This window comes from Toxorhynchites rutilus, chromosome 1 (assembly GCF_029784135.1).
Source record: "Toxorhynchites rutilus septentrionalis strain SRP chromosome 1, ASM2978413v1, whole genome shotgun sequence".
NCBI classification, from domain to species: domain Eukaryota; kingdom Metazoa; phylum Arthropoda; class Insecta; order Diptera; family Culicidae; genus Toxorhynchites; species Toxorhynchites rutilus.
In genome coordinates, this window is record NC_073744.1 from 109,885,917 (window position 1) to 109,913,722 (window position 27,806).

At 38.8% G+C, this 27,806-nt stretch overlaps 1 protein-coding gene and 1 long non-coding RNA gene across 5 annotated transcripts; one reads left to right on the top strand and one right to left on the bottom strand.

The window, feature by feature from the left end:
• Positions 1–12,681: 12,681 nt before the first annotated feature.
• On the top strand, positions 12,682–20,551 carry LOC129773956 (protein 60A). Of its 3 annotated transcripts, none has more exons than XM_055777639.1 (9): positions 12,682–12,867; positions 12,941–13,173; positions 14,968–15,140; positions 18,948–19,128; positions 19,203–19,357; positions 19,687–19,781; positions 19,842–20,009; positions 20,070–20,204; positions 20,267–20,551. In XM_055777639.1, exons 2-9 carry the CDS (start codon positions 12,950–12,952, stop codon positions 20,390–20,392), a joined length of 1,257 nt encoding a protein of 418 aa, XP_055633614.1. In that variant the 5' UTR covers positions 12,682–12,867; positions 12,941–12,949; the 3' UTR covers positions 20,393–20,551. The 3 variants fall into 3 exon arrangements, with proteins under 3 accessions (XP_055633614.1, XP_055633611.1, XP_055633620.1); XM_055777645.1 differs by having other exon boundaries at positions 12,686–12,843; XM_055777636.1 differs by having other exon boundaries at positions 12,682–13,173.
• On the bottom strand, positions 13,643–27,734 carry LOC129773973 (uncharacterized). 2 transcript variants are annotated; one of them, XR_008742704.1, is made up of 3 exons: positions 27,471–27,734; positions 27,112–27,419; positions 13,643–25,375 (listed from the first exon to the last, which is right to left on the bottom strand). It is a non-coding gene; the product is annotated as an uncharacterized LOC129773973 (long non-coding RNA). The 2 variants fall into 2 exon arrangements; XR_008742703.1 differs by having other exon boundaries at positions 13,644–25,375; positions 27,112–27,470; positions 27,532–27,734.
• Positions 27,735–27,806: the final 72 nt, after the last annotated feature.

Sequence of the window (27,806 nt, forward strand, 5' to 3'; positions counted from 1 at the left end):
GTTATCGATAAATACCTGATTTTTCTACAAAAATCTATCACTTTTCACACTATATTATTAATTAATTAAACTCTACAAACGAAAATCATCGACGAAACAAACGGTCACAAACTTTGTTAAATTGTAAGGGTTTCACAGTAAAAACATGCAAAAAATTTCGAAGTGGGGGTGTTTTGATCAGGGCCCAAAATTTTCGAAGGAGGAAAATGAAGACCGACCCTACTCTCAGTAGCTTCGCTTCGACTAGAACTGCTTCCGCAGTCGCCCAAAACAAAAAGTGACTTGACTAGAAAATGAATTGACTAGCGTTGACTAGCGAGGATGACTGGTGAACTAGTCCAGTCAGTGGTTATTTTAACTGACTCGACTAATGAATACAAATCTGCCTCTTCACTCTTTACTAACTGAATACGGAAATAGTGGTTTTGAGATATAAAAGTTTTTATTAATAAATTCAATTTTTGATTAGGATTTTTAACAGTGTATTTTTAGTTACAATTTTTTGAAAGAAAGATGGATGCTTTTGCATATGCCAGTCATAATCAGCCATAATTTTAATTGGTCATATGATGTTTATGAGATTACCACGGCACCACTGTATGTCAAACTTTGTTAATTTGGAAGGGGTTTTACAATAAAAATATACAAAAAGAAAACCAAAAGAAGGGGAATGATGTTTGGAGTAGCTCAGCAAACCATATCCGATCGTTTGAAAGTAATGGGAATGATCCGAAAAAAAAATTGAGAAGGTCGTGTTAGCAGCCGACTGATTCGGGGTGGAATTGCTCCACACCTCTTGTTGTGTTCTTCAGTAATGAAAAATAAATAATAACTGTTTGGAGATATTTTATTTCTTCTTCTCCTTCCCCTTTTGAAAGAGATCGTAGGTATTCAGCCAATTCTGGGCAGGAGACTAAGAACGGCTACTGGGTGATTCTGTATTTTGAAACCTTTACCTGGTTCACCTTCAGGTATGATTGGGAGAGCTTCTTCAATTACAAGGACAGCTGGTTCATCTGCAACCTCAGAAACAATGGGCCTCGTCGGTTGGAGTTTGAACTCATCCAGCAGCATGGACAGTGGCAGGTGGGGTGAAACTGGAGAGCTTTCACAATCATCATGACGTTGCTTCAGCCGATTTTTGTGCGAGCAAATGAAACGTCCAGTATCCAAAAGAATGTTGTGGTTTACTCGGGTTTTGCGCTCCACAATTGTTCCAGGCAGTCTCTTAAGGCCCATTTATACGTTGCTAGTAGCTGACTTGACAATGAGCAGCTACTGACCCGGTGGACTCGCTTGACAATTGGTTGACTCGCCTTGTCCGTTCACACAGTGTGAGCTGCTGGCGAGAAACTAGATACTACGGCACGGGTTTACCAGGGATGCCAGGCGACTTTTCAAATGTCCATCAAATAGTCAGAAACAGCAATCAGGTCCGAATTTGTCAAATGATTGGTCCAAAATCGACTTCTTTATTGGCAGTTTTCATCTTAGGTTTTCAGTTGAATGTATCATCACACAATTTTATAGCAAAACAAACGCTGATCGTGTTTAAAAATACATACTTTGTGCTGAATTTCTTTGAACTGAAGGTACTATCCGAAAAAGCAGAAAGAGAAAAGGATTCGGGCCAGGAATTAGATGCAAAGAAAAGGAGCAACAAATACAATATTGAAGGAACTCTACGATGAGGATCCCCGAGATTACAGAGCAGTGTTGATAATAACACCTGAACAAGTGAAAAAACTGTTGGATTTAATTGCTCCACGAATACAACGCCAAGATACAGTCATGAGGGATGCTGTACCTGCAAGAGTTAAATTAGAAATGACATTGATGTGCCTTTGTTTTGGAATATCGTTGGGATTGTTGTCGATATTTTTTAGAATCTCGAAAACATCCATAGCTCAGATAATTCCGAAAGGATGTGATGTTATAAATGGTAGTCTAAAAGATTTTTTTTTAATTTTATTTATTTTGTGAAATGAAAATGATAGTCGATTTGCAGGTGCAATAAATACGCTTCAAAAATTTTAATAATGAATGAAAATGTACTTTTTTAAATCGAATATGTATTCTGTTTCTTAGAACAATACTTTTTTTTGTAAGTTGTGATCTGATAATGATTCTATATTAGAGATTCTCAAGAAAACTATCTCAAAAAGAAAGCGTGCCCCGCCAGCGTGCAAAACGAAATAACAATTATTTCGTTTAGAAACTATGAGGGTTTTATTTGTTTTTCCAATAATTTTGAAGTCTATAAATATCTTCACATATTTTCAAATATCTTAAAAATAGAGACATTTCATTACATTTGGCATCACTGATTCGAACGCTAAATTCTGTTTTTGACGTTGTGAAGCATGCAAGTGCGAGTAAATTCAAAAAACTTTGAAGTAGCTCGCACGCCGGATCACACATGACAATAACTGGCATGATGTGTTCACACGGTGTGAGTAGCTGCACTGCAGTAACTGACTAGACCGACTCGTATGCTTACTCGCACCGTCTGAACCCGGCTTTAGAATATCAACAAATATTCATGAGAAAGGAATATGATTTTATTTCAGTGTAAATGACTTTTTTCAGTTTCGTCTCGCTATAAAATCGTCTTCGCTAAGGTCAAATGCATAGATTTTCGGGCTAAGTTGCATCGAAAACTTATATATTCCAAACGCAAATCAAAATGACAGATTCACACAACCAGTGAATGTGAGTAAATGTACTTTTGCTTTTCAATATGTTTTGAAGTTTATTTTTCCACCCAGTGTCATTTTCATCTTGTTTATCAAAGACATCAGAACTGTTGTTTACTTTTAACCTGAGGCTGCTGTGTGCGGTTGGTTTTTATTTAGTTCGAACTTTTATTGTACTGCTGCTTAAGTCTTTCAATTGCAATACAACGTTTAAGGATTGTTGGCGGTTTTTCGCTTATCACTATCCAAATGTTCTATGAGTTCGTGCTTCTTTGCAGTGACCGTATGTCGTGTTCGGAAATGCCTTATGATATTCCCAATGTCGCAAATCACTTGACGGTAGCTACAGCCACTCGGTATATCCATTATGCAGATGCCGTTGTTGCCGTCTCGCCAAATGAAACCCTTTGTCATTTCTTGCAAAGTTCGTTTCATCGAACTCTGGCGTTTTTGTTTTCTAAATGGTCCAGCCTGACTATTATTTTTGTTTTTGAATTTTTACTCAAATTCACTGCCAGAAGAATATCATTTCGAATGTAATGAATATCAATTAGTTGCTTTTGATACTCAAAGTATAAATAACATCGAAGTTTCGAACCCCACTCAATGCCGCATTCATTCATTATAGCACATTTTTTCATGCATTAGCATTATGAACAAAATGAACTCATTTGTTATTGTCATCAATATAATGAGGCAAGAGTGTTTCAAACTGAAAAAAGTCATTTACACTGAAATAAAATCATATTCCTTTCTCATGAATATGTGTTAATATTGGAATGTTGAACCACTGTCTGACATCCACGAACCATAGATTTCCATACCTTGCGAATGTTTCTTTAAGAATATCCAGTGTTGTTGCCGTTGTCGTTCTGCGGGTGCTTTGGGCTATTTGGAGTAAGCGTCGGCGATAACCAGATAGTAGTAACCATCCATGGGGCCAGCGTAGTCGATGTAAATGTGTTCCCAGGGGCTCGACGGAATCGCCCAGGACTCCAGATCGATTTTCCTCGGGGAAAACGATGGCTTTTGCTAAGGAACTGCAATGTCGAACACAGGTTTCTACGTCGTCGTCTATATTTGGCCAGTAAACGATGCTTCTAGCCAACGCCTTCATGCGATCCATTCCAGGATGTCCTCGATGCAGTTGACGGATGATACGCTTCCGGAAACGTGCTGTAATGACGACCCGTTCACCAAACATTATGCAATCTTGAACAATCTGCAAGTTGTCTCGTCCGGCGAAGAACTGGCGAATGGTTGGATCCTGTAGTTGGGCTGCAGTTTGCGGCCAACTTTGGTTGATGTGCTGGATTATCTCTTGTAGGACTGTAACACGGATCGAGGATCGCTTTCACATCCGACTCGATTTGCACAACAGCGATGACTAAGTCTTAGTCCGATCTACTGTTGGAACTCATCAGACGTAACAGCAGATCAGCGTGACCGAACGACACGAACTGGATGTCAAAGTCGTAGAGCAGCAGCGTGAGTGCTTAGCGTTGGAGGCGATTTGCGGTGTAAACTGGAATACCCTTCTTGCTTCCAAATATTATCAGCAACGGCTTTTGGTCGGTTTTAACCCTCTTCAACCTAATACCGCCTTTAGACGGGCTTTATGGATTTTTTTTAAATCATTCAGACATTATTTTCCATGTTCACCCACACTAGCATGTCTTCAAATTACTTTAATCTATCATACAAACACATTGGTTTTGTTATAGCTGGTTTCTGCTAGGAGTATTTTATGTCGAAAGTCGGAAATTCGAGAAAAAAGAGGAAAAAAAATCGATTTCGGTCGCGCACTCCAAACGAAAAACAAACACATTTTTTGAACACTTCATTGGTGGAAAAATTGGTCGGTAAGTTTATTTTGATTAGTATTTTGCGTTCGACATCAAATTTTGTTGTTATGGTAACAGCAAATGACAGTTTTTCGGTAAAAACCATAACCCGCCTTGAGGTGGCGTTGAGCAGTTAAGCCAAAAAAAAATCTGACTCCTGTTGGAGAGTAACCTACTGAAAATTAGCATCGGATACAGCTGTTTTGCAGAAACTACTACGAGCAGTTCAAAAAAAAAATGATTTTTTTCGACCAGATTCGACCAGAGACCCAAACCCGGCTTAAGACGGATTACTGGTTCTGTGGTACAGTCAACCCTCCTATAACGCGGTACTCTCAGAACGCGGTTTCCATATTACGCGGCGATAAAATTGCGACAGCCCTCCTATAACGCGGTACTCTTATAGCGCGGTTTCCGTTCAACAACGTCCCATCAGTTCTTTTCGTGCAACCAATGCATGATTTTAACTGGATATGTTTATATAAACATTCAAGATAATCTCTTAGCCGTTTACGACATCGGTTTCAGGCAAGCTCCGGCTTAGAGGATATGATTCGCAAGATGTGCTGCAAAATTAGCTGTCATTGCCAAACCTATCAAACTACTTGATGAGCTTAAGGCAGATCTACGGAAAAAGGTGCGTCCGTTTGGTTATTAAGCAGTTAGAGGAGCGGTAGAAAACAGTACGACAGAAAGCGGAAGGGGGTTTATCTGAAATGTTAAAGAGAAATGATGATCACAAGAGTTTAAATGAATTCTGCAATCTCTCATTATTTAAGTAGTATTCAGCTGCTACTAGTACTTTATTCAAAAATAAACGTTTGTAACATGAACTGTTGTAGAGTTCACAAATGAGCACAAGCGTTTTGTGTTTTGTTTTCAAAAAATCAGTATACTTTAAAAATGGTTACAGAAATAATGTGCAAATTGAGTATGCGATTGAGTATGCGAAGCCACTTACTTCCGACTCGATTTGCACAACAGCGATGACTAAGTCTTAGTCCGGTCTACTGTAGGAACTCATCAGACGTAACAGCAGATCAGCGAGACCAAACGACACGAACTGGATGTCAAAGTCGTAGAGCAGCAGCGTGAGTGCCTAGCGTTGGAGGCGATTTGCGGTGTGAACTGGTAGGGATCCACTTTTATCAGAGAAGAACACCCGAATGCAGTTTTAAAATTTTAACATTGAAATGAAAAATTTTAGTTTAGTTTTGACGTAGGACTACGTCTTTGATTTCTATATAGGGGGTCACTCTACTAAAAATGTAATGTTTGTCTAAGAATTTATACATACATTTTACGCTAAATCGTTCTTACGATATCTGTTATAATATATACTATTAGACAGCAAATTTATCCAGCATTTTTTTCGCCTGAGACATCAACAGTGGAAATAATAACACAAGTGTACAATTTAACAAATAAAAAAGGTTCGTTAATTGGGCCGAAAAATCAATACACTTATCGAATTTTATTCGCTAACTGGACTGCAAAACAGCGAAAGCAATACTTCGAATTGAAGATAACATCTGTTATTCATACGTAATTGCTTTGCATCTCAGTTAACATACGCTCTGTTATAGATAGGTCCAGTTGAAGATATTCCAGTTAGGGAATGACTTTTGTATATGACGGGGTGACGAACATCATAAGCGAGTGTTATCCGGGCTGCGGCAACATGGGCAATTGTACAGCGAAAAATGATATCAATACTAGGAGAATCGCAGCGATTATCACGCGAGGACCTATTGAGATCGTCATTACATCGCATCACAAAAATAAAACGAAGTGAAATACTAACCCTTTGCGGTCGGAATTAATTTCCCTTGAGAGAGATCCTCTTATCTTTCCACGCTTACAATATTCTGTTAATATCAAGTACCGTTACCTATTATTCACAGAAACTCCGTATACATTCGTGAAAAAGTTCACGAATTCAGTTCAGTTCAGACATTGAAATTCGTTTAGAAAAAAAAACTATAACATCGTTTAATGATGTATTTAGTATGATTCGTTGCTGTGGTAACTGAGAGTAAACAAACGACCACAAAAGGTTAATCTTCATGACTCATATTACGCAGACTAACCAATACGACCATATTGGGATAGTCTGCGAACGAGCATTATTCCACCGAAAAAGCTACTGTTCTCGTTTATGAGTACAAACCGTTACAAACCATTTGACGGTTTCCGGCCTTTTCAGCGCTACTATTTAGAGTTTCAAAAGAATTAAACTAACACATTTCTGAACAATGGAAAGAATTACAGTAAAAAAAAACAACTGTTCTGAACAGTTACAGTCCTACGTCAAACTTCTGTCCGTGTCCATACTACGCGGTACAAATGATGTAATTTGTACTCATTCTGAGTTTCTTATAGCGCGGTTTCCATACAACACGGAGGATGGTTTCCCTACAACGCGCTACGGATTAGCCTGGCTTGTATGTAAAATCCGAGTTTCTTATAGCGCGGTTTCTATATAACGTGGTATGTATTCACCGCATTATAGGAGGGTTGGCTGTATAAATAAAAAATCCGTGACTTTAAAAAAATGCCGTTATGTTTTTCGATTTTCTCATAAAAAATATCAATAATGAAATTTGGGTTTCAGGGGGTTAAGAGTGAATCTGCGTCCGAAAACCATTTTATGAAAACAGGTAACAGTAAAAATAAGCACCAGAGCTTCCTCCTCGATTTGTCCGTAATTCTGTTCAGCTGGCTTCGGCGACCTTGAAGCGTGTGCGATGGCCTTGACTGCGCCGTTCGGGAACCGATTCATAATTACTACACCCAGACCGTATTTATAAGCGTCGTCAGTAACTATGCTTTCCTTATCTGGATCGTAGTGAGTCAACAACAAATCGAAGAGGATATGCGATCGTGCTCCTCTTGAGTTTTTCCAGCGATTATGATAGGTTCGACACTTAGATGGCCAGCTACCATGCTGTCGATGATCCTCTGGAAAGCACCAGCGGCGGATTTGACACCGAGCGGCAAAGGTTTACAGGAACAACCCTTGATGAGTGTTGACTGTCAGCATCTTACGGGATTCCTGTCTGACTTCCACTTGGAGGTATGCGTTTTAGAGATCGATGTGCGAGAAAAGTGGGAACCCGCTAGCTCGGCATACATGTCATCCGGATGCGGCAAAGGATGGCAATCGGATTCCTGCGCGTCGTTGAGACCCGTAGAGTAATCACCACAGACACGAACGGAGACGGTATCAGCCATGCGGACAACCACAATGGGGACCGCCCAGTCGGAGAATTGAATTGGTGAAATGATTCCTTTATCTTGCAATGTCTGCAGCTCGGCGTCAATCTCGGGAAGTGCAGCTTAGGCCATCGGCCTCTTTGGACAATACACAGGGTCACGAGTTCAAATCTCGCTCCCGACATTCTTCCAAAATGGAAGTAAAGTGACAAACCAGCCTAATGTGTTGAAAGTCACTTATAATACAGAAAGAAAAAGAAATAGTGGATTATCGAATGCAAAAAATGATTATTATTCGAACGATAACTACGTAATTAGTAAACGAATAATTTGCGTCAATTATTATATCTAAAACTCAAAGTACAAAACCGTATTGCCACTACAGTTTGTTTTTTTTTAATAATAATATTAAATAATAATAGCTGCGCTGCTGATTCGAAGCGCCATTAAAATTTCACAAATACTAAATTTATATTTTTGATGATATCGTGAAATTAGTGACTAGTTAAATGCACTAAAAGAATGCAATAAAATTATTTCTTTGTTTAACTGTTCGAAATTGTACGTTTGTTTCATAGTAAATACCATGTTCTTTAGAGAATTTTGTCGTTCTATATTAAATAACGATTTAATGGTTCGAAAAACATATTATTATTTACATATGCCCCATTAATATTATTATTTAATTCCATGGAATGTAATACACTTATTCTTGAGATGTTTTAGTTCATGTATACCTTATCTTATCTGAGAATCTGCGATATTGGATAGACTTTCATCGCAGCTGTTACCTCTTCGTTCGAAGAATATCGTTTGCCATGTATGGTTTTTGAGATGCCAAAAGTCATAGGAATCTGAATCTGGTGAATTGGATGGGTGATGAAAACGTATTCTATCTTCGTTCACTTATTTTTTTTCTATAGTTTTTTTATGGTAACACTGTAAGGATATGGCACGGATATGGCAATGCCAAAGAAATTCCGTTCTAACTGATAAATGTACTGAACTACTACAGCTTTGACCTGTGATACACTTATTTGACGTTTATTAAGGCAGTATTCTAGTCTAGAAATTAAAAAAAAAATGAAAAAAAAATTCTTCTTATCTCCGTTGTTTAGGCATTCAAGAATAGACTCTAGAAAGGACTTATCCAAAATCCTATTATTTACCGAGTTAGAGCCATTTTAGTGATGCGGTATCTAACCTGGCACATCCATAACAATGAACTTCAAACGCTTTTTTTTTCAAACTGGCTTACACGATATCTCAAATTCTACTGAACCGATTTATGTCGAATTTATATGAATACAATCGGCATGCATCTCTCTATCGCATGACCTCTAAGAATGATATTTTAAAAAAATTTACTATTTTTAAAAAATCCGGAAACGTAAGTAAAATTATTTTAAACCGCTTTTTTTTTCAAACGGCCGCCATTTTGTCAAAAAAGATGTTTTTGATTTGCCCGAGGTTCATGCGAAAGCGGAATCTTTACTGATTCAGAATCTGTTCGATTTTGTTGTTTCAAATAACCAGAAGGGTTGGAATCGTGTAAGCCATGGCACAATTTTTTTTCTTGAACTCCCTCACTTCGTCAGCTTGTTACTGTTCTATATTTTAATTATTTTTCCTCCGTTCATATTTTGTTTCATTGTTAAAAAATAGATGAACAAATAATGGAAATTAAAAATATTCTTTGTTTTATTTTACGGAGCTCGAAAAAACGTCCGAAATTCGTGTCTCCACACTAGAATACCCCCTTAAGTTGCTGTGAATTCTTGCGCAATTTAGCAATTTCGTTCCATCAGGGAGTCTGTTTTCAAAATTGTGACTAGACGAAAACACTGTTTGTTCGGTTCTAACTCAGATGTTGTTCCTGCAATCTATCGATGAATGTTTTTGTTCTTTTTCTGAACCACTATTCTTATTTTTTTTGACGTAGGACTACGTCTTTCATTTCTATACCGGGGTGTAAAATCAAAGTTTCGAAAACGAAAGCGTTACGCCGGGGGCCGAGATTTTGAGCGTTAATAGCTCCTAAACAACTGAACGAAATGGTATGATAAACACTTCATTCGAAAGATAAAATGTCTACGCGTTATATACTTGTTACTTTTTGACCCAAAAACTTGTTTCAATAGTCTTGAAATTGCTTTCAAAACAGGCTATTGAAATCACCAATCGGTATATAAGCGAGCGGCGCTCGGAAATCCACTCAGTTCTAATGGAACAGCGATTGGAGCATGTTGTCGCTGTTGTAGTGAAGCTCTTCGTTTATTATGAAAGCGCGGATGAACGGTATCACCAAGAGCATGTTTGGGCACCTTAGGCCAGAAGGAAATCCATCAGGAGGAGAGTGATGCCACAAACGGTTCCCCGGGAAGAGTTCGGAGCAGCCGCCACACACGCGCGTTTGGATGCCATTCAGCATCGCGAAAATTCCGGAAATATTCAATCGTTGCTGAAAAATAATCTGCCAGTTCCCCTGGGAACTGAAAAATACATTCATGCGAAAGAGTTCATTTTAATGTTTTCTATCCATGTAACACTGCTACCAAATATTTTTCAATCAAGTGCTATTAACAGGTGGTTATCGAGTTAGCATTAACCACTGGTGGGCTTCGAGTATCGAGGAAAATCTGCAAAAATCTAATCGTTGCTGAAAATTAATCTGCCAGTTCCCTGGGAATTGAAAAATACATTCATGCAAAAGAGTTTATTTTAATGTTTTCAACCATATAACACAGCGACCAAATACATTTGATGTTGTAATTTTTCAATCAAGTGTAATTAGCAGGCAAGATTCTGAAGATTATTCATCCCCATCAGTAGAATATTTTCGTATCCAATATATTATGCGCGCGCAACGGAAAATGTTTCGCATCGCGAAAATTATTAAATTTTCAATCAATTATTGCTCAGTCGCCGAAAGGTTCAAACTCAGAGAGTTCATTCCCCTCTAGTTTGCCTTCCAAATTGCCATCGTAAACCACACCTTCTTTCGATTCAATCACGGACAAAAAGCATACTTAAGCGATATTCTGGTGGTGAAACGCATTCATTTTTCGTGAGGACATCGACAAGACAACATCGTTACTGAACGAGTTGAACGAGCTGGACGAGCTGGATGGTGAGGGATCAAGGGATTCATCACCCGGCCTGACCTAACCTGAAACGCATTAAGTTTATTTGGGACTGTGACGGAGCGCAGAAAAGCCGATTCATCGGAAAGAGAAGACGACCGGAACAATATCAGCATTGAAAATTGGTTCCGGTTGAGCCATCGGAGCAACCGCCACACACACACACATACACGCGCGCAACTCTTTACGTTTGCTGGTTATCGAGAAGAATACGGAAAGAAGTGATCGTTGCTGCAAAATAATCTACCAGTTCCCCTTGGAATTGAAAATTACATTCAAGCGAAATAGTTTATTTTAACGTTTTCTATCCATATAATAGTGCGACCAAATACAATTGGTTTTGTGATTTTTCAATCAAGTGCAATTAACAGATGGTTATCGAGTTAGCATTAACCACTGGAGATGGACTTCGAGAAGAATCCGGAAAGATGTCGCTGCTGCAAAATAATGTGCCAGTTCCCCTTGACATTGAAAATAACATGCAAGCGAAAGAGCTCATTTTAATGTGCTCTAACCATATAACACTGCGACCAAATACATTTCAATCAAGTGTAATTAGCTGGAAAGCTTCTGAAGATTATTCTTCCCCATCAGTAGGATATTTTCGTATCCAATATTGGATGCATAAAACCTTGTACCTCTAACGTAACGCTCTCGTTTTCGAAGTCTCTCAAATATTCATTTATTCATTCATTCAGAATGGATTCAGATTCAACTTCAAACAAATGATCACTGAATCAACGATAGTCCTACGTCACCATTGCGGTTATACCATAGATATAACCCACTTCCTGTTTTATTGTGGATAAAACGATTTATATTTCATTGATAAAATTGTTAAAAATACCCATTCCTCGATACTGGAGAATCTTACGATTGATAGGTGAAAAATATTTTCAAATTAGTTCACGGAGGATTAATTTTAAAATCGGACAACACTACACACAGCACGAAAATATGTTTCACTCATGGGTGGCACATGCTTTGTAAACAAGAAATGGATCCTCAAAATGATCGCCATCGTGCGAAATTTTAAATTAAATAAACAAAAAATGAACAAACGTTTCGTTTAGAAACAAAGACACTTTTATTAGATTTTTGCATAATTTTTAAAAATATGTGAATATCTTCGAAACGAAACTTATGATCTCATCTGACATCTCTGGAATTATTCTTTTCAATGGAAAATTCTGCTGTGGAGAAAAATCGTCTTAGTTCTAAGATGATTAGCAATATCATGTGTGTCCGTTCTCTGATAGTGGCAAAGAGCCAGATGACAAACGGATACGGAACGCAAACGGAATGATAAAATAAGCTCAAAATCGATGATGTGGGAGAAACATTGTCTCGTCACGCACTTTCCATGCCATATATTTTAACGAAATCGAATAATTTTAAATACGTTTTCGGATGATTGTAAAACATATAAATATCTCTAGAAAACTACAAAAACAGTAACACATTAAGAATTCGATGAGCATGATCATGTTCGAAATTTAGATTTTCCCACTTCTTTAGGCCTTCCAAGAAAATCCAAATGCAAAGCTCAGTGAAGCGAGAGAGAAAGAGAGAGAGATACGACACCAAAGTGCATCATATTAGTTATCCAGCAGATTGAACTAATACTGTAAAAAGGCACTTGGAAATATTGATTCATTCGTACGATCGCTCTGCGAAACAAATAAACTGCGATGAGTAGTTTGTTTATGCATTCCACACTCAAACAATTCTTGTGAGCAGGTAGATATTACTTGAGATGAAACTCACACTCTTTTAGTTCTCCAGCACCTGCAGTTACGGGTTCACCCTGGGAAGTGAATGCGTGAAGCGTAAAGTCAGATGCGAATTTCCGTATACTCACGTTTTTCTGGAGTTATCCGGATTGTAGATATTTCAGTCTAAGAATAATACTATAAATATACCTTCAATAACTCAAAATAAGAAGTAATCAACGCTCAAAACGGACAAGTGAATTAAAATGCCGTTCTAAGAGATATTCAAAGTGATACAGTACTTCTCAATATATTTTCCTGCTCTCAAGGTTTAGTGAATGCACAACGCAATGGATCGTATCATTCTTTTCACCCTCATGGCATCAAATATCGCTTTTGCATTTGGTGGATTATCAGGATTTTATGTGGATAATGGAGTTGGACAAACCGTGATGGATACAGTAATGACCAATGATGATCAATTGGAAATTGAACATGAAATATTGGAACTATTGGGGCTGCCCGAGAGACCGCGCAAACGCCGCTTGCATTCATCGATCAGGTATCAACACTAACAAATGTAAAGTAGTTTAAACATTGAGAATAGAATGGTGGCTTATTTCAAACAATGCTTATTATTGACACCTTTAATGCATTTTCATTTCTGTTGCTAATCCAGTACATTAATGGAATGTGAGACACAGGATAAGAGAATGAAAGCTATGCAAATTTGTGCATCCAATTTGATGTTCATTCACAAAAGTCTTTCATGCTGACCTTCCATTTCATCAACAGCGATCAAATGATGAAACATAGTTACTTTCTTCTACTTTATTCTACGAAATATACGGGTTTCGTTAGAATATTTAGTTGGATCAGGATGAGAGTCATTTGGAAGAAGTGGCAATAGTCCACAAAAAAAAGTCACAGAAGGGTTGTGTCCGAGACACGACCGCATAGTTGACGTAGGATTTCGTTAGGTTATCTGTTGATTTTGAATATGTTTGAAGACTTACATCGTTAAACTCTTTGATAATTATTTGGTGGTCCTGAAAAGGGTCGATTTGTTTGGTTGTTGGGTATTGTTTGTTCACTCCACCAGTGTTTACCGAGTGATGATGACAGAAGGATGGTAAACAGTCGTTGGATGGTGCGTATCAGATAAAAGATACCGAATTGGAACGATATATGATGAAAACCGCCCTCTGTGAACCTAGACGAGATGCCTCCTGTGATATGTATGGATGAAATAAAAAAACAAAACTCACCAATGTAATATAAGATAATTACCAATACCGAAGACAATTATCAATGTTTCTCATCAGTTAAAACATGTTACTTTAATATAGAGAAAACATATTTGAAATGGAAAAAATAATTTTCTTTATAATGTTTACTTTCTGAGTGTTTATTGCGAATTTTATTTGGACTAACAACATCTTATACTATATGTAGAGCATATGGAAAATCACCTTTTCTAATGTATTTTCACTTTTCCAATTTTTCTCGCTGTATAAACTTTACTTGGGTGAAAATGAACATAACAAAACAGACAGCGAACAATCCGTTCTCGAGCGGGAACACACCTTGGTTTTTATTTATGAAAATTTAAATAAATCGTTTCATATATCAAGTCATTTTTAACACAACTGCTACCATATACAATTTTACACTTACACTTGTGTTAAATCTTTCACAATACACAATCAGTCATTGATATGAAATTTCACCAAGCAACCAACATTAAAGTTCCAAATTTAAATTTCATTTGCTAGAATTAATCGTATTACTCACTTTACTTGCAATACAAAAATGCCCCCGACTTGCATATATTTGCAATGCTGATTTCCCCCAGGCAGCTTGGTTTTGATGTCTCTGTTAGGGAACACATTTCGGTAGGAACAAAAGATCCCCTACTTTCATGTATTTGCAAGGTCGATTTCCCTCAGGCAGCTTGGTTTTGTTGTCTCTGTTAGGGACCCGCCGCATGTGTCGTCAATTTCGACCAATGAAAAGTGGGTATTTCCGTTAGGATAGGGGTTTAGATTTTTCAATTGTTCGATAGTAAGTTTCATGACATATATTATTTTCTTCAATATAAAAAATTGTTATGATGTGCCGAAATCGATTGACGCAAAAATTTAATCAATCCATCATGAAATGACTGAGTAATAAGCGTTTGAAATTGGACAATTTTCACGATGCACTCGATTTTCGATTTTCAATTTGAACCCCAATATGTTCCCGAAAGACGTAATCCTACGTCAAAAAACTGAGTCAAGTGACCAGTAATGACCATATGATAATCGCCAAATACTGTATAAACAAACACGTTCATTCTCCCTATTTCTTTTAGCAAATCGGCCCCGCAATTCCTTCTAAACGTGTATGACAAATTATCAGCCGAAACAAGTATTCTCCAGCCTCGACATAAAAGGAGTATCGACAACGATGAGGACATTATTTTCACTGAAGCAGACAACAAAGCGATCGATCAAAGCGATATTATTATGACATTTTTGAATAAAAGTAAGTATTGGATGAATCGTTAGCGAAATTTAGAATATCGAATATTACTGAGAGGAAGTCACCTTTTCTTACGCTCGCGAGTTCAATCGCAGAACATTCCATTGATTGATCTTTACAATTTCCATTTAGCTCTTCACAATTTCCTTTCACTATAAAATTCCTATTACAGGGTCTTTCAGATTAAGGTTTACAAAACTCTAACTTTCTTACCATGTACTGACGACACTTAATGGTTGAAATGAATCTAAATAGAAATAGAATCTCGACCGAATCTCGCTTTTAAGTACGTAGAGTAAACAAACATCACCACTTCTGTGGTTCTGAGGTCTAATATAGGTGTCGCATGAGCTGATGCAGCTTTGCGTAGATTCGTCAATTATGGTTGTACGAAAACCTCACGTTTTCACGCTGTGTAATTGCATATCATGGAGCGATTTTAACCCTCCTGTACTCGCGTGCTAAATCATAACACGTATACTCGCGCACGGTGTCACAGACCGAAAATTGAACTTCTCTGTAATGTTGCCATTGTGTATTTTTCTGGCTTTATTGGCATTTATTTGAAGAAGCGGGTATGACTGAATGAAAAAACTCCAAAAAATATGTTTTCTTCGTCTTTATTATGTTTCAATAGTCATCTAGTTCAGCCTCCTCAAAATAGAGTAATTTTTGATACTCCAACACAAATAACGAAATTCGAATTTTTCACTGTTATTAATTAAATGTACGCAACTGAATATAACTCATGGAAGTAAGAGACGAATGAACTCTCAGAGTTTAAAGTCTCTCTAATTCAATACCTTCCTTCCTTCCTTCATGGAAGTATAAAGAGCTATAAAATAACATAAAAACGTATTTATCGATTGTGGTTTCATTGGAGTGAGAATCAGAACATATTATAACATAACTACATGATCGAAATGTGTTTTCGGGTCTTTTATCGAAGAGAAGAATGTATAACGACCTCCTAGATAATCACCAGATGATAAAGGTTCTGGAATATAAAGTTTGCATATTTCTAATATTCTTTGTCTCTGTTTTCTTGGTAAACTAAGAATTAATGCCTTTTTTTAGATGAGGCATAAAAGGATGATATAAAAGGATTTCTAGGAATTTCCTTTTCTTTTTCTTCTTTTCTTGTCGATAGATATTGTCCATTATAAAAAAATATCCCCGAAACCGTAACTGTTAAAAATTACCATAAGCTACTGATTAGTTTATAGTTTACTGTTTACAATTCTTCCACAAGTGAAATTCTTTCACAAGTGTGTATATGTATGACCATTATATTTAGCGAATAACTATACGAAAGTCAAACATTTATATTTTGCTTTTGAACGTATGAATCTAACGACGAATATATCGACGAATAGTTAATATATGGATCCGTTCAATCCAGTAACAAAAGGGACTGAATCAAATAAGAATAGTCCGGTAATGATCTTATGCATTATATTCAATAAATATTCCACGCCACTAACATTAATTTATACATTTCATTCAACAATATTCTAGAATATGAAAAAAAGACACTTGTCCAAAAAGTTACTCCTATACTCGCGTCGGTGTGTTAGACCGGAAGTGTTAAAAAAGTGGCACACGTCCCCTTTGTACCAACATGCGATACGCTAAACGATGACAAACTACGAATAACGAAGCTAGAGAGAATCGCAAAGTCGTAGTGTTGATATTTTCTGAGAAATGAACGAATTATTGATTTCTCGGTCTGACAGACCAATGCGCGAGTATAGGAGTGTTAAACGTTCAGCAGTGTATTGCACTATGCGTGACCAACCGAAGCTTATTTGTTTGGTCCACTCTGTTGAAAATTAAATCTTAGGTTGATGAGTTAATATCCTCTCTTCAGCTATTGAAGAGAATCCAAAACTGTATCACAACCCTCACAGCAGGCAGTTACTCTCTAACCGGAAAGCAGTCAACAACAGTCCAAACTAGAGATGAAATGGATGTCGTCTGGTAACTATCCGGTATCCGGCATATCCGGCCAATATTTGCTATTGGGCCGAATACCGGATATTAGAAAAAAAAAGCAATAATTTCTCATCCACAAAAGATGAATCATAACAAAATAGCCAAAACAGTCTTTCGCTCTGGACACTGATGCAAGGAGCTGAAAGATAAGCAAAACTTGCCAGTTGAGGGTCCTGCTTAGAGTTTAATGAGCACCAAATACAAGGATCGTGATTGCACTTGTTTCGAAATATTTCGGATACGCCGGAACTTGTAATGATTGTTTTTTTCTTTTTTTGATTTGTAACGAAGTAAGTATACTCTCTCTTAGATTCTTCTTCTTCTTCTTCAATGGCACTAACGTTCCTAGAGGAACTTCGCCGTCTCAGCGTAGTATTACTTGCGTCATTTTTTATTAGTACTTAGTTGAGATTTCTATGCCAAATAACACGCCTTGAATGCATTCTGAATGGCAAGCTCTAGAATACGCGTGATCACAGTGCAAGTCGGAGGAAATTTCTTTGACGAAAAATTCCCCCGACCAGAACGGGAATCGAACCCGAACACCCGGCATGTTAGTTATGACGCTAACCACTCGGCCACGGGAGCACAAATTAGATTACTCTCTCTTAGATTACCATCCCTGAAATTATTAGTTTTTTAATATTGAATATAAATAATTGGTTGATCTTGCATATTTAACTTCGAAGTCCTTACTCTTATTCGTCCAGTATTAAAAGTATTTCAATATACCCACAAAAATTTCATCATTGTAGTGAAATATCCTTATCAGAAAAAAAACCATTCAAGATCCTTTGCAGAAAACTTCATTCTCTGTTAACACTGAACCTACCACGAGGGGTCAAATGACCCATTTTAAACTTTCAGTCAAAATTTACTTGCAAATTAGATTGTCACAACATCATTTGTCTACACTTCTTTTCCTAAAACATACATCGAATATATTTTTCAGTGTTTTATCCTCTCTTGTTATTTATTTATTTATTTTTTTGAGAAATATATGTTATCTGCCTTAACAACCGCAACGGGTCATTTGACCCTTGCAAACATTTTATGATATCAGAAAGATTTGTATGTGTGATTGTGATACAAGACCATTGTATTACACATTTTTTGCATATTGCTTTATATGTTTTGTTGTTATTGTGAATGAATAGTGAATGATCAGAATTAATTGTATTGCTGACTATCCAAGCGAGCTAACAGTAACAATTCCAAGCCAAAGTGCTATATTACCTGTCAAAAATTGTAATTTCAATATTTTGTTAAAAATTGTTATCCCAAGATGTCGAAATATACAGAAGAAATATGGTATGCCACGTTTCTCAACAAAACTATATAAATCGAGTCATTGTTCACTAACTATTTATAAAGGGTCACTTGACCCGCTGTGGTAGGAATAGGTATACATGAACCATCGGTAGGTTTAGTGTTGAAGGATATTGATTCTAAACGGAAAATTTAATCATCGTTCATTATTTTTTATGTAAAATGTGTTTATTTCTCTCTAAAATGTGAATTTTTCATCGCAATCGAGTAGCTGAAACATGCTTGAACGACCAAATTCTGATCTCACGTTCATCCTGACGACGAGACATCGGTGTGGTTTTTTCCTATTTCCGAAACACAAATTACCGCTTCGTGGGGCCCGTTTTGACAGCATTGAAGACACAAAAACGAATTCGCTGAGTGGACTGAAAGCAATTCCTTAACAGTTATGAAAATTTTGATTAGAAATAAAATATTTTATTTAAAACACAAATTCCCGGTATATGTTGGACAGAATGTATATAGATTGATTTGATTTTTCCCCAGACCATCACGTTTCGGAAGTACGCCATGAAAAGGGACGACGACTCTGGTTCGACGTAAATGATACGGAAGCAGAGCTGATCTTGGCCGAATTACGTATTTACCAGAGACACGAACAAAATAAGTATAAAAATGAGAACGACAATATAACTATAGCGATCTACTCAATCACTAATTATGAAGGGTAAGTTATATTCATTGAAAAACCAATAAATGAACATGTTTGTTCTTTTCCAAGTTGAACATGTCCCGTTGCAGAGAAACAGAGCTAATGAAGATAGCGGAAACAAGTTTGGGATTGGGTTATGATGGATGGCTGGAGATAAATGTGACAAGTGTAGTTTCGCAATGGATTGGCAATAATCAACTGAATAAGGGTTTATATATTGGAGCATATTTCAAACATAATCCAGGTAATGTTTCTTAACCCTCTATCGCCCAAGTTTTTTATTTATCTAAAAAAACCTACTCCACTTTTATCTCGAATTTCCGACTTTCAATATAAAATACACCTAGCAGAAAGCTGCCAGCTTAAAAACAATGTTTATGTGTGATTGATGAAAATATTCTAAATACGTTCTAGTGGGGGTGAACATTGAAAATAATGAATAATTTGAAAAGAGAATCCGCTAAGCCCGTCTAAAGGCGGGCTTGGGCTGTAGAGGGTTAAGGAGTACTGATCAAACGTCCATGAATAAATGAAAATAATTCTACGATTAAAACTTATCCAATTCATATCCAGGTAAAGAAATAAAGCTAGACGACATAGGTCTAGTCAATACCAAAGGCGACGATAAACATCAACCATTTCTTGTTGCCTACTGTAAGGGATCACAGGTAAAAAGGAATATGTTTTTATTTTATTTAGCTTTAAACGATAGATTCATCCCTCCATAGACCGTAAAACCCATTCAACATAATCATATGAGGAGCAAACGAAATACACAGCGAAAGCGGAAAAGTAAATCTGAGAATCGAAATCCGCTGTTGGAGCAAACAATTGACCACCATAAAAGTTGCCAGATAAAAACCTTGTACGTCAGCTTCAAAGACTTAAACTGGCAGGTAGGAAGAAATCTCAGAGAATTGAACTATTTTTCCAACGGTATGGGTTTTTCCCCGCAGGATTGGATAATTGCCCCCGAGGGCTATGGAGCATTTTATTGTAGTGGCGAGTGCAACTTTCCACTAAACGCACACATGAATGCGACGAACCACGCAATTGTTCAAACGCTCGTGCATTTGATGCATCCAACAAAAGTAAAGAATTGAAATACTTACCATCATTTATGTTTCTATAAAAAAGAATGTTTAAATTGCAGGTCCCAAAACCGTGCTGTGCGCCAACCAAGTTGATTCCAATTTCCGTTCTATATCATATAGACGAGGCGAATGTGAATCTTAAGAAATACAAGAACATGGTGGTAAAAAGCTGTGGCTGCCATTAATACAACTTATCCATCAATGACGGGAGATTTGAGCAACTACATAACTTGAGTGTTAGTTGAGTAATTTCGTGTATAACATCACAAACAAGAATGAATAGTGTGTATTCTCAATGGTAGATGTGCCATAAAATATAACGAGGTTCAAAATTTTTTTCTTTATATTATTTGTTTACAAAGATGCTACATTCAATGAAGAGATTGAATCTTTTTCACAACTTTATTCCACCAATGAAATCGATCCAAAGCTGCAGTTCTCCAACTGCAACTACAAATCTCTACAAATCGTACTAGCTACGTGTCCAGACGAACTTGCGTAGGAACCCCGGAAGTTTCTGAAATTTTGTCGATTCCAAGCGGAAAACTGCAGATATCTAGTCTAAGGTGCTCTTGGGCGATCGGGAGTCGTCTTCTGTTCCTGAAACTTGTGATTTGTTTTGAAAACACACGCTCCAGTGTTTGTAGCTGTAGCCACCCCGTCCGAAGCCGAGAGGGCTGCAGCTAACGTTCCGGAGGGTTTAACAGATTTGCGGTCATTCGCTGTTACTTCAAAGATGGTAGAGAAGGGTGTGAAAAAGTTGAAATGATCAACAGTTCCTAGCCCAGATGGCATTCCAGCAATAGTTTTTTTGCCGCTGTGCTACAGCTTTGGCTTTACCACTCTCCCATATCTACACAGCTTCGGTGGATCAAGGGATTTTCCCTGATGTGTGGAAGCACTCCTTTATGCACTCCTTTATGCATCCCCGAGGGCACTCCTTTATGTTTCCAGTCTTCAAAAAGTATCGTGACTAAATATCGTGGCATAACCAGCTCATCTACTGCATCCAAGCTATTTGAGCTGATCATAAACGAAGTTGTCTTCTTCGAAATCAGGTGCTATATCTCATTAGTACAACATGGTTTTATGCCAGGACACTCGGTTAGCACTAATCTCCTAGAGTTTTCATCGTATTGTGTCAACCACCTAGAGGAACGTGCTCAATTTGATGCTATCTACACCGACATAAAACCCGCTTTCGATCGAATTGACCACCGGATCCTACTGAGAAAACTTTCGCGTCTTGGTGCCTCTGAAGGATTTATCAACTGGTTGAGGTCATACCTTTCTGGAAGAACGCTCCGTGTCAAACTTCAGTCTCACACCTCATCTCCGTTTGCTGTTTCTTCTGGAGTTCCGCAAGACAGCAATGTAGGACCGCTGCTGTTCCCGATCTTTTATAACGATGCATCGCTCATTGTATCGATTTACGCAGACGACTGAAAAATATATCTAACCACTCTTGACGATTGCCATCGGTTGCAGAGCTTGCTTGACCTTGTCGATTGCTGAATCTGGATACGCTTGAGCGAAGTAGACGTATACAACAAGCCACTTTCGTTGCTAACTAGTTTGTGGTGAAATTGATGCACCTGACTTGCTCCAGATGGTGAACTCTCGCGCTCCCAGTCGCATCCTACGATCCTCGTATTTGCAGCAACCGCTCCCGCATCGTTCATCGTTTGGTCATCATGAGCCGATTACGGTAATGATAAGGACATTTTCGTTAGTAGAGGAATTTTTCGATTTTGAAGAGACGTCACAACGCTTCAGAAACAGGATAGAGAATTCAGATGTGCTTAATGTTATGTTTTAATGTGTTTTTTTTTATCACGACATCGAAAACGTTGTTTGGTCGTGCGAGTTGTGTCTTGTCGCCGGATTGAGTTTGGGAAGCTCCCTTCGGGCTCAAGGAGGGCAGCTCAGTGTTCCGGTGAGAGGTGTGTTGGCTCGGTTGGACCTTGATTGCGTGTCCCAAGTGTTGTTCATACATCCTTTTCCCCTCCTTTTTGTCCTTCGCGAGCTATCGGCTCCCATCCTACTAACATTGGAATGGGTTGGATTGTGGATGCATGTTGGATGTAGGGATGGTTTTGGGAATTGAGTGTGAGGTGTCGGTGTGAGTGGAAGTGTGAATGTGAGTGTGAGCGTGAGTGTTAACACGTCTCCTTGCATCCCATCCTTTTCCTAGTGAAGGTGTGTCACCCTTCTGAACTCGAGGCGACCGCGAGTGGTCGGTTTCCTATTTTGTTAGCCATGGAATTGGGGAGACATGTTAATGTATGCTAGTAGAAATATAGTCAGGAGTATGGCTCCTTTAAACTTATGTAACTGAGCCTGTAAAAATAAACGGATTAATAAAAAAGACGGGTGGGTAATGTCGGGGACATAACCGGAGTGACGTAGGACTATACAAAGGAGACAGCTTTTGTTAAATATATATTTTAAATATAATGTTTTATTTTCTTCTCCTACGTGAATACCTATCTACCTGAAAAATGGATTAGTTTACTGTTTACTCTTTATGAATATGTTGATGGTTCTGAAAAGAACCTTTGGTGTTGTGTTTTTGTTATCACTCGATATTCCCATCATGTTCGGTTAAACCTTCCTGTTTAGCTATTGCGTTTGCCACTCGCCACAACTTTCACAGTTGGAAAATTTCTTCCCATCCAGCTTGTGACATGTGGTTCAGTAAATTACATTTAATGCGACGTGCCGGAGAAACACTTTGCCACTCACTGAAACTAATTGTTGCCTTGATGAGCGCCGAACCGAAGCTGCTCTGTTCTTGATGCGGGTTTTCTGATTGTCGTGAGCAGCTTTGCAAGCCAACTCGAGCACTCCGACGGCCGAAACTCTATAATCGCTGTTAGGTATACTGGTGCTCCGGCACCAATCCGTTCGGCCTAGTTACCCTTGAGGAGCAATCAGTGAATGCGACCAACAGGGAACAGCACACCTGCACGATTCGAGTGGGACTTTGCCTTTCCCTTAACTTGTCCTCCTTTGTTACGTCCACGATGCCGATGCCGTACAACCACACGGGTTTACGGTTTGAAAGAAAATAAGATATTTTTTTGGGTCCGCGTGTTTTATACTCTAGCGGTACACACTCACAGGATAGAGACAAATCGGCAGACTCAGCCAGAGGGGCGAGTCCAACGAGACGAACGAATGAGCGTTAAAAAGGAGCGATGGCAAAAAAATACATTCATTATGATTTGTTCGCTCGTTGGATTCACATGCAGGCTAAAAAGGGCCCTTTTCAGGATCACAAAATTATCTTCAATCTAAAGAGTTTATTGTTTTGTTATCACTCGATATACTCATCTTGTTCGGCTAAACCTTTCTGTTTAGCGATTGCATTTGCCACTCGCCACAGCTTTCACAGTTGGAAAACTTCTTCCCATCCAGCTTGTGACATATTTTACAGTAAATTACATTCAATGGCACGTCGCATTACCACCACTCAGTATCGGATTGGAGGTAATTTTAACCTGTAATTGAACATTTGCGATGACAGTGGTACAGTGTCGACTTTCAATGTGGGGTCATAATTTGGACCCCGAACTCTATGTTTACAAAAATGTCCAACTAAATATGTCGCATTACAGGTCCGTCCAATTAGCTAAATGTCGAGATAAGTGTAAATTACTGTACTTTCAATCAAGAAGCAATTTAAGAATTGGTGAAAATCAATAAGCTCAGAACAACTGCAAAATTCACATACTCATCAGATCCTGGCAAACAAATGATGAAAAAATCAATTTGTGTTTTGTTATTTTTTGGATAATGTTTTAGAAAGCATTGAACTGTATTTCCTAAACTCTTTTTTGGAAGGTTTAATGGCCCTGAAAAGCGCCTTGTTTTATGGAATGGTTCCAATTTAGAAAACTCAGTACTCGTGGTTTTGAAAAAAACCATTTCGAACGCCCTCGATGCCGCCTTGTTCTGGATTTGCCACCAAAGCAGTTTGTATAAAGAACAAACTTTTTTCTTCTGCTACCTGATGCCGTTTTGCGATTGCGTTTGCCACTCGCCACTCGCTGCAACTGCCTGTTGTCTTGATGTCCACCGAACCGAATGTGTTCTGTTCCGAATGCGGGTTTTCTTATCGTCGCGAGCAGCTTTGCCAGCTAACTCGATCACTTCGGCGGCCGAAACTATATAACGCCGTCTAGGTGGACTGGTGCACTGGTACTAACGCGCTCGGCCTAGCAACCCTTGCGGGGAACTCCAGATCAACACGAGCGGGATTTTGCCTTTCCCTTCACTTTTCCTCCTTTACCATGTCCAGACATGGCTGCTTGGGTTGGTTTGTTGATGTGTTGTGATGCGAACCGATGTGGTGTACGGTTTGAATGAGAATGATCGTTACGGCAGCGGAGCGGGGATTTTTAAGCTGACGAGCCAGCCGAGAATTACGCATGTGTGAGACTGCGACCAATGTTTCGTTCATTTTTTTCTTTTTCCTTTTCAATCGTGCTTCATTCTATTTCGCTGCTGCTCTGGTTGCCCGTTTTGGTCGGTACGATTTGAGGAGCACAAAATGGACCAATCAAAAATGGGCACATAGTGCATTTTGACAATTTATCTCAAGAAAAATGAAATGTTATTCTTTATGATAGATGCGTAGATATATTTCCTATCAATTGATGCAAAAACCTTTGCGATCTATTGAGAAATGCTCGAGTTATAAGCGTTCCAAATCTTGCATTTTTTCCTACTTGTTCAGTGCCTAGATTTCCATTTCACCCCCTATATCTTCCGGTTAGACGTAGTCCTACGTCAAAAAAAGTGTTTTTTTACTATCTATAATTATCTTACTTCGTTAAGACGATCCTGTCAGATGAACTTTAATTTAAACAAATAAACTCCCGGTCACACCGATTATTGCCACGTCCTGCTCCACCTGGTCGAACCACTTCGCTCGCTGGGTTCCTCCTCTTCTTGTTCCCATCGGATTCGATACGAACACCATCTTTGCACTGCTGTAGTAAGGCATTCTAGGCAATCCACTCTCCGCATAATACCATTCAGCAAACGTTGAAGATCAGACATGAGAGTTCATCGTTTGTCGAAGTCCTCTGTGAGTCTCAAATGATTGCGACAGTTCGCCTGAGATCCGCACCCTGCACACGTTGCCACACGTACAGATTTATCTGGAATGATACAGATTTTTTCGTTATTTTTGGTACAGATTCTGTACGGTACAGAGTACAGATTTTCGTCAAAAAGTACAGATTGGTACAGATTTTTTCCACGCGTGAAATATCTTACATTTGAACAAAACAACATTGAGTTACATAACGTCTTTTACGCCGCAGTATCGCTTGGTGCTGCTGATCATAAAAGCATTTACAATGCAATGATTGATCGGTTTCATAAGGACGAAGTTCCTTACAAGGATCGTCTGAAAGTGATCTCATTCGTTCCTACGTATCGTCTCTACATTTATGTGTTTGATTTTTGTTATTTTCTCTGTAATTACGCGTATTTAAATATCCGTTGTTACTTGCTCCTATAGTGTATTGTCGGATCATTAGCATAAAGTTTCAGTCCAAGTGTCGTTTATCGTGGTGATTTTCTTTGATTTTTGTCTATTGCTCACGCCATCATACATTGGGAAACGGAATACCTTTGTTTGCATCATCGCTTCTTGTTATAGCTTTTTGCGTACCGCACACTACCTTTCACGGTGAACTGCATCATCCGTATTGCTGTCCGGCGTTGCCTAACGTAAGGCGCTTAAGAGCTACATATACAGTACCGTCCCAGTGATGGCTTGTCATGCTCAATATAATCTCCAGTAAGGAAAGAGCAACTTGCCAGGGTTTTTGTTGTGGAGAAATACACGCCGTTTACGCCAACGTGGATGGACCTCTCCAGGAGCAGTTATCGCTTAACATGAGAAATGTTTTTTGGGTGTGTGAAGGTTGAGCCGGATTGTTCCCAAATGCACACTTTAGATCAGTGATAACCAATTTCGATTACCGATCTGCAGCAGTTCCAGTCGTTTTCCAAACAATGCAAATGGAAATCGATAAACTGCACAATGCCGTGAACGCTTTAGCTGCAAAGTTCGAATAAAAGGCCAACACACCAACTCCCTTCGCTACGGCCAACTTGTGGCCCAGTAGAAACCGCATAAATACTCCCCTTTGTGCATTGAAACGTCGTAGAGCAAATGATGGTAATGCTTTAGACATTCCCTACGTTGCAGACAATGTAGACACAAGAGCAGCTGGCATCATCAAAACTGTTCAACTCGACCTACGTGCCGACGACGATTTGTTCTGGATCTACCTTTCGGCCTTCCACCCCACTACATCTGAGAACCAAATCTCTTCGCTCGTCAGTGAGTGCCTGTCACCTAAGGTGGTGAAGCTAGTTCCAAAAGGAAAAGATTTGAACTCGTTGCAGTTCGTTTCCTTCAAGGTTGGCATTGCAGTTCAGTACAAAGAAAAAGCCCTCTGCAGTGACACTTGGCCCGAGAGTATCCGATTTCGGGAATTTGAAGAACATCGGTCAAAAAACGGTCCGAAAATTGTCAGTTTACTGTCAACGGCACCTCTCGAAGACAATTCCTCATCAAACATGAATGCTTCGGATTCGATCTCGAACATACCCTCTGCAAGACAACCGGGATGCAGGCTGAGAAGCTCTTTGGAAGCTCATTCTAACCTCATAACAGACGGGCCGTCTTTCACCAGATTCTTCAATTTCACTTCCTGCCGTCGCAGTCGTCTCGGCCCTGTATACGAAGGTTTAGAAGAGGTCTTCCAGCCTGCACAATGATCGTTATCTTTACTTTGGTTTACTTGGGTGGCATGAATAGTAGCATTAAGGATTATTTGCTGGCCAGTTCTGATCTATGTTACGACATTATTGCACTCACCGAAACATGGTTAAGCGATCGTACCACATCCACTCAGGTATTTGATAAGAGTTACGATGTTTTTCGCTGCGATCGCTGTCAGTTAAACAGTTCAAAAACTTCTGGAGGTGGAGTACTGCTTGCCATCCGCCGTGAGCAAAGACCCCGCATCCTTCCAAATGACTCTTGGCTAAGCGTCGAACAAGTGTGGGTTGAAATTAAGGTGCTGGATCACTTACTATTTCTGTGTACAGTTTATGTACCACCTGACTGCGTCCATGATGTAGCTTCGATGACCGTTCACACGGATTCGATCGCAACAATGCGTTCTAGACTCAAACCGATGAATGAATTTGCGATAATCGGAGATTTCAATTTACCTGCAATCAAATGGAGACCTTCGAGATTAGGATTTCTGTACCTGGATGTCAATCACTCAACACTTTTGACATGCACAGTCTCCCTATTAGATTCGTACAGCACCAGTCTGCTTGAACAGATCAACCATGTCGAGAACAACAATGGAAGAATTCTGGACCTCTGCTTCGTTAGCAGTGCTGACTCAGATCCAGTTATTTCAGCAGCAGCTGCTCCGCTAGTTAAAACCTGAGAGAGAGGAGCCAGCTCGCTTTTGTTGTGATCACCCTTATGTCAGCGCGGACCAGTCACGGTAAACCAAGGGGAAGTATTGAAATATGTAGAAAATTTCAACTTGA

Bases quoted from the DNA above. Each gene is read 5' to 3' on its own strand.
- LOC129773956 (XM_055777636.1), top strand. From the start codon at position 12,950: ATGCACAACGCAATGGATCGTATCATTCTTTTCACCCTCATGGCATCA. The intron at 13,174-14,967 runs GTATCAACACTA...TATTTCTTTTAG, and splicing joins CGCTTGCATTCATCGATCAG to CAAATCGGCCCCGCAATTCC. The intron at 19,358-19,686 runs GTAATGTTTCTT...ATTCATATCCAG, and splicing joins ATATTTCAAACATAATCCAG to GTAAAGAAATAAAGCTAGAC.